At 34.1% G+C, this 7,952-nt stretch overlaps 1 protein-coding gene across 1 annotated transcript; it reads left to right on the forward strand.

Annotated features, from left to right (window-relative positions):
- Positions 1–2,718: 2,718 nt before the first annotated feature.
- Positions 2,719–6,584, forward strand: LOC104116075 (immune-associated nucleotide-binding protein 9-like). Its single transcript, XM_018777643.3, has 8 exons — positions 2,719–2,997; positions 3,598–3,869; positions 4,188–4,352; positions 4,462–4,593; positions 4,861–5,002; positions 5,988–6,067; positions 6,192–6,380; positions 6,498–6,584. Exons 1-8 carry the CDS (start codon positions 2,772–2,774, stop codon positions 6,582–6,584), a joined length of 1,293 nt encoding a protein of 430 aa, XP_018633159.2. The 5' UTR covers positions 2,719–2,771.
- Positions 6,585–7,952: the final 1,368 nt, after the last annotated feature.

Here is a 7,952-nt window from a genome sequence, read left to right on the forward strand (position 1 = left end):
ATTTCACTGAGGCAAGTAAATACTGAACTTCAACATACTTTCTAAGCTCCTAGTGACTTGTTTTCCTTGATGAGACTATGAGCTAACAAGCCTAACAGGCTCTAAAACGACTCTTTTTAAAAAAAATATATATTTTAATTTGTACATAGGGGAAGGGGATAATGCCAGTGGGAAATTGAACCTTCATAAACAAAATAGAAATTCAGATAGCCAACCAGGTGGAACCCCATTAATTTTTCTGTTTCACACTTTGTGTTGGATTTATTGTAAAGAAGTTTACTTTAAATAAATTTATTTAAATAAAGCTAAAGAATCTGACGAGACAATGCGTATTTTGGAATGTGCATTTTGAAAGTATAATTATTGCTTTCGTTATGTCATCATACAAGAAAATAACGAAGTTTTTTTTAATTAAAATTAAAAAGCTAGTTTATAACTAACGTTACCAAATGAAGTTCTGTCATCAATTAAAAAGGACATACAATGAATACGATGAGAAAATTAAATTTCTAAAAATTATTTGTAATTACAATTTTTTCCGACATAGCATGTAACTCCAATTTTCAAGAAGGAACTAGATTTTGTTAAAAAAAGTTATTCCTTAAATTCCTAATGTAAATAAAAATAAGTAAAAGAAAATATTTGTAAGATTCCTAACGAAAATAAAAGGGTAAATACATTTTCAAGAAGGAATCAAATTCCTTTAAATTCTTTATTCACATAAATAAAAGAAAAAGTGTACTCCCTCCGTTTCAGTTTATGTGAACTCATTTGACTGAGCACAGAGTTTAAGAAAAGAGATAATACTTTTGAACTTGTGGTGTAAATGAGACACATATATTTTGCGTGGTTATAAATCATTTCATAAAGGTAAATTGTTTCCAAATAAAGAAAGATATCATTTTTTTTTGGCACGGACTAAAAAGAAAATAGGTTCACCTAAATTGAAACGGAGGGAGTATTTTCTATCTTAAATGTGTTTTTTTTCTTTTGGCTGAATCTGACAATAGTACTTGGAGTTTTCAATAAGACCATGTTTCTTAAATATTTGAGTTCAAATGGATAAACATCTTTCCATAACAATTCGGATTCTTTTTCTTATTTTTAGCTCTTCCGTTTCCTTAAATTTAGCTCCATCAGTTCTTTTCCAATCTTTCCTTAAGTATTATAATCATTATCCTTTTAAGTCCTTCTATTCTGAAGCTCTCATTCTTACATTTAGCCTTTTCATATCTTTTCAAAATCCAAGTTTTTATTAAAAGTTAATTGATCAACAAGTTTGTCTAACATCAAATGCACTCATGAAATTTAAAAAGGGCGATCAAGATCTCGTAATGGACATCCATGCTTTTATAATACTAAGATAAGATAAAATACAATAAATATAAATATAGATAAATATAAAGTATAATAATAAGATATAGAGCAGCAAAATAGAAGGAGATTTAAGGAAGAATTAATATTTGAATTAAATAAAGAAAATGACACTATTTTTGCCATGAAAAAAAGAAGGAAGATTATTCACAAATAGCCGGTCAGATTCACTGTTAAATTTTTAGCTTGTATACATATATTATATATTGAGTATACACAGTTATATATATTATACTTTAGTTTAAAATTATTTAGGTTAATTTTTCTTCTTTTTAAAAATTCCAAAAAAAAAAAATTAATCTAATGGCCCAATACTCGTTTCTCAAGAAAGGGATTATTAGCCGTCATAAGTCAATCTCCCCTGTACTCCTAACTGCAGTCTCTCTCTCAAGGTCAGCAAAAATGTACTCCATTTCTTAGCTTTGTGCTTAATTAGTTCATTTCGTGATTATATATATGAAATATAATATGATCTGAGTTTATGTTTTTTTCTTCTTATCTTGTATAGGAATTTCTACTATCATCCTGCAGATATTTTGGAATATAACATAGTAGCGTCAGGATTTCCTTATGTCACTTCTTTTTTGATCAAATAATTAACTTGTAATAAAGACACTATGAGTGATCATAATGTTGGGTTGTCAAAAGATTCTGTTGCATGCATGTTAGTTTTGGTATCCTTATTTTACAGCTATCAATTGGAATTGCATTAAGTTTTCCAGAAGCTTTTGTTGGTAATCTTGTTTTCCAGCATTAACATCAGGGTTCTCACGTTTAATCCATAAAAGAGCTCCTTCTCTTATGTTGCATTGTCCTTTTGTTTCAACCTTCCAATATACTGATTATAAATGAAAACCTGCCTCCAGTTACCTGATCATTTCTTTTAGACTTGATAGTACTTGAAATCCACCAAAGAAAAATTTTCGACCTTTAAATTTCTTAGCATAAACTTATTGTACTTTTAAAATTATGGTTCAAATGTAATATCCGTTGGAATTGTAGTGGGTTTTCACACACGAACATTCCACGCTAGAAATATTGGGTTCAGATGACCCCGCAGCCGAAGAGCTGCATCTGCCACTGTCATCATGCATGTGAAATTTCTTCTTAGTAAGTGGCTATTTGCGCTGCTCCCACTCTTGGATCCGCTTCTGTGCTCTCATAGTAGAGGCACGTGAACTTCGGCCTGAAGCCTTTCTTGTTTCCTCTTATCTTCCATGGTTTGAGTCCTTCATGTAAAGGGGTTACCATTCTAAAGATTTACATAAGAGTCAGAAATATTTTGTTTATTGTTGATTTTATTTTATTGATTCCCCATTGATGTTGTATTCCTTCAAAAGAAGAATCTTTAACTCTGTTGTTTTGTCACTTAAGGTGATTTGATCAGATAAGATAAGATGGTTGGAAGTTCAGTCAGTGATGATTGGGAATTTATTGGAAATGGAGCTCGGACACTAATTCTGGTTGGGCGTACAGGTGACGGGAGAAGTGCCACGGGCAATAGCATTCTTGGAAGAAAGGCATTCAGGTCGATGCCTAGCTTTAGTGGTGTTACAAGAACTTGTGAAATTCAGAGGACTGAATTAGAAGATGGACAGATTCTTGATGTGATTGATACCCCTGGTACACTCAATTATTTCCTAAGAGAAATGTACAATCAATTGTTAAAGAAAAGCTTAAGATAATCTTTTCTTTGATGTGAGTATGATTGACACTTCCCATTATATGAGAAGTACCATAAAACAAGATAGCGATTACCTACCAAAGTAATGATAAATATTATTATGCGTTGATTAATTTCTTTTAACATACCTTAAGGATCCATTCCCCAAGATTAAGAAACATAAGGCACAGAATGTTACACCGTTTTAGGCCGTTCACAAATTTTTCCTTGTAAGAGTCTCTGAAGCTAAAGTACCTCGCTTGGTTGCAAAAATTCGTAAGCTTGTTAATAGATTTGGTAGCTAATAAATTTCCCCTTTCTCAAACAGTGATTTCTAGCGGGCCACTGTATATGGTCTCTGCATCGAAAAGGAATAAGTAGAGTAATTTGATGACACATGGTGCATAACATTTAAAGAAAGAATGTCTTAGGATAGGGGAAAAGAACATACAACCATAGGAAACTTGAATTTGCTGAGTCTTGCTTCTCTATTTCTTATATTCTTCAGGTAATCTGTAAAGTTGGAAAGTTACTGATAGCTTAGTTTGTGGGAATTGCAGGATTTGATTTAACAGCTAAGTCTGAATCAGTTGGAAATGAAATTGTTAGAGGCATTGATTTGGCCAATGATGGCATCCATGCTGTTCTTTTGGTTTTGTCTGTACGAACTCGCTTTTCAAAAGAAGAACAAGCTGCTATCCAGTACTTTAGGGAGTTCTTTGGGGACAAAATTAGTGATTATATGATTGTCGTCTTCACTGGAGGGGATGAGGTTGAAGACAATGAGACTTTGAATGATCACTTAGATCGTTCGTGCCCTGAGCCTTTAAAGGTAAAAATGATGTGCAGAGATGTATAGTCGGATGTATTTGCACAATAGCGCGCCTTGGAATAAGCTGACTGATTCTACTAGCTAATATACGGGCATTTTAGCTTTCATCTATTTAAGAGGTTTCTTCATTTTGTTCCAATTTTGGATGAGAAGAAGAATTTTCATTGGATTGTCGTGCCTATGTTTTTTCTGCATTAACTATGACAAAAGCGAGAAAAGTTTTCAATTTGTGGGATGGATTTAGAATGTTCATAATTTATATGGCATGCTCAAGATTGTCCAGATTGTTCCTTAAATTAGTTTGTCCGACCATTACAGGAAGTTTTTAAGCTGTGTGGAAACAGACATGTGCTATTCGACAATAAGACTAAAGATCCAATGAAGAAAGCTGATCAATTGAGGATACTTCTTTTCCATGTGAATACCGTTGCACAAAAGACTGGTGGTAAACCATATACAAAGGACTTGTTCAAGGAAGTAAATGTATGTATATGGCGTTCAGTAATTGATTGGATTTCGTTTCACATTATTCGTTAGTTCTTGTGAAGGGAGGGAGGTAACAACCTATCTAGTAAATCTCTATCATTTATAGAAGATGGAACTTCATAATGACAAGTTGGAGGCAAATTCTTCGCCGGGAAATATAAAGCAAGAGATAACTGAGTTGAAGGAACAACTGCAGAGGTGGTCTTGCGAGGAGCAACATTTGCTAATAGCTGAAATGGTAGGTATCACTGTTGATGAACTTTTCCTTCCATTATCATTTGAAAATATCAGTGTTCATAAATTGCATTAAAACAAAAATATTGTCAAGCACGAATATAGTTATATTTTCTTATTTGTAAATGCTAAAAGCTAAATATTAAACTTTTTAATAATAACTAATTCTAGATCCCCGCGAGTACAATATGGTCTGTGAATTAGGTACCTGATCATGTTCGTGATGGTGCCCCTTGAGCATTTTATCGACCTATCTTTACCTATTTGATAGGTCGAATCTATGTTGATAGAGATCATGCATAGTGTTGAAAAGCATTTGGGGGCAGAAAAAAATGCGGAGATCAACAATCAATTATTTAGAGATATCTTGGAGAAGAAAGCTCAAAGGGAGAGTAAGGCGCTCAGCCTCAAAGGTTGGTGTCTATTTTATAAGTTATTGTCTTCTTTTTTTCTTTTTCTTTTGTCAACTTCAACTTCAAGTATTATTCAAACATATAATTGCATATTTGTAATATCATTCAAGGCATTATTTTCTTTCACTACTATTTTTAATTTAAACTCGTACATATTTCTAATTCATTGACGTAATTGGTCTTTGCAAAGTAGCTTAATTTTTCCAGTCTTTTACAGAGTTTTGTGTTGCTGCCCTGTAAGTTATAACTATCCGTCAGTTAGGACCGGGGCGAAGCTATGTGTGGCCAAGGGTGGTCAACTGAATACCCTTCGCCGCAATATATTATACTGTGTATAGGGAATTTTTTTTACTTGTTATTGATAAAATATAGACGTTGAACACTCTTTGCAGAGCCCACTTGCAAAGGGTGTTTAAATTTGAACACCCTTATTGAATTTTCTGGCTTAGCCACTGAGTTAGGGCTGCCTATCGGTCGGATCGGGAGTATATTTATGCTTAACGGTTCGGCTTATCAGTTATCGGCTTTTAGATGTACTAATCCGCTGGCCAACCAATAAGATATCGGGCGGTTCGGTATCGAATTAGACAGGCGGTTATCGGGCGGTTTATCGGCCAAATTAATGAGACAATGAAAATAAAATCAGTACACTCTACTCATAATCAAAGAAGTGGCAATGCAATTACTTCCTTCGCAAATGTAAGACGACAACATTGAAATACTTCTGGCCGTCGCTTAGTGTGGAGGTCTGGAGAAAACGGCTGCAAGAAATGTGAAGAAATTGGCCAACCGCAAAATTGGCTTATTGGCTTATTGGTATCGGATTATCGGATTAATATTTAGTACAGAATTCTGAGTCATTCTCATTTCCTTTGAAGCTATAGAAATTTATGGTTCTTCCACTGTTTGTCTCATGCTTTGTTCTTGTCAGCATATTGTAAAGTTCTGACTTTTGTCTTCTGGTTTTGTTTGATGGATAAGTTAGGGAGACGTCGTTCATACAGCTGCTGCAAATGTCGAAGTCATCTCTCATTTGAAGATGATATTATCTCTAAGATGTTTCAGGTGAACGATTTCATCTGTCCATTTATAGTTACTTGATCACTATTGTCGTGCACTTTATCTGCGATCATCTGGTTTATGAGCATTAACTATAGAAATTAGAAAAGATATAATTGTTTTTTTACAGGCAAGTAGTGGCAAAGCTTTCCTTTTTTCTCTCGTGAAGAATATTGTTCTAGGAACCAAAGAAGATAGACATCTTATTACTGGTCTTCACACAGTTGCTGACATACACTGTGAGAAATGCAATGAGGTATTGGGTTGGAAGTATGAACGAGCTTTTGAGCCAGTGCAGAAGTACAAGGAAGGGAAATTCGTACTCGAACGGTCCAAAATTGTTGAAGTTATATATAAAAATGAAAGCCCATAACCAAAGTCATCTTTGATTTTATATCTCAGTACTTTATGTAAGTTATTTTATCCTGTCTATCAGCTTTCACTCTCGACTTTCCTACAGAACTATAACAATGTCTGGTCACTTTCGTTTAGCGTAATAACATCCATTGTTTCTTATAATTAACTTTGTTTCTTATAATTAACTGAGTAATTGGTTACTTTGGTTTCTCGAGTTCTTCTGCATATTCACAATTATCTTCAGACGTACTAGTTGGAGGTTATGTTTGCGGTATCTTCTATTGTATACGGTTGAAATCGGTTTTGCCCTTCATGTGGTTAGTCAAGATTGAAACATGATGGACCGAGGGTCATTTTCATAATACCGGGATAAGATCCGAAGCCAGGTTACCAAGCTTAAGATTCAGGGACCGATCAATACCGAGCTCGAAGTCATTATCGAGCTCGAGTCCAAATCGAACTATGATGGGAAGTAGCGTCATCGAACTCAAGACCCGAGCCCGAGTCAACACCGAGCTCGAGTCAACATCGAGCTCGAGTCAGTATCGAGCTCGAAATCTGGAGATCGACCAATATCAAATCCGACCAAGATCGAGCTAAGAGACAAGAGCCGTTGTAGCCGCACTTGGGGAAAGAATCTCGGTAGGATTAAGAAAAAGATAAATTAACTAATATATCATGGATCCCCGCTATGCATTTTTTATTATATCCAAAATAGGATCCCTCCACTATAAAAGAGGAGCTATCATGGAACATGAGGGGATCCAGAGACTCCCTTATTGAAAAGATTATTGATATTCACATATAGATACAGGAGAAATCATACTTTTGTGAGCCTTGTACATCGATTCATCTTGCTTATCCGTAAATCGTTTTCTACTTAGTTTGGTTTATATTTCATCTCTTTTTTTACGGTCAATATTCGATATTTTTCTACGTACTTTTCCGATTTGTACCAAGTTATACCACGTATCCTTAAAACTACGTATAAATTTAATTCTATCCGTTTTTCGGGTAAACATCTATATTCATAATGCTAAAGAGAATTTTCGGTTACTATGTGATAGTTTCTCCCCTAGTTTCTCGTATTGTTTATCAGTGCCTGTTTGTATTGATTTGGGATCTAAGATAACTCAAATGCTGGTAAATACTGGAGTTCAACACTAGACTTTCTAATCTCTTTGCGACTTGTTTATGTTCTTGAGTCAAAGATAATATAGTCCATCACATCTTCACATAGATTGTACTAATTGTATCTAGTTTGAAATTCAAGAATGAACAGGATATATATTCATGATTTTGGTAGTGAGGGCGTCCAATGCTTTGAATTGATTTGCTAAACTTTGTAGACCATTGCTAAACTAGAATTGAATCTTGCATTCTAAATATAGACTTTTTTATTTTATTTTTTATTTTTAAAAGTTAATTTATCTACAAAGAAGCCCCCAGCGATTCTAAATACAGACATACATCAAGATTCAATAGGGACATTGCCTAAAAAGTTTAGCCAAAACTGTATTAATTAAGGCAGAAT

This window comes from Nicotiana tomentosiformis, chromosome 6 (genome assembly GCF_000390325.3).
Source record: "Nicotiana tomentosiformis chromosome 6, ASM39032v3, whole genome shotgun sequence".
Taxonomy (NCBI): domain Eukaryota; kingdom Viridiplantae; phylum Streptophyta; class Magnoliopsida; order Solanales; family Solanaceae; genus Nicotiana; species Nicotiana tomentosiformis.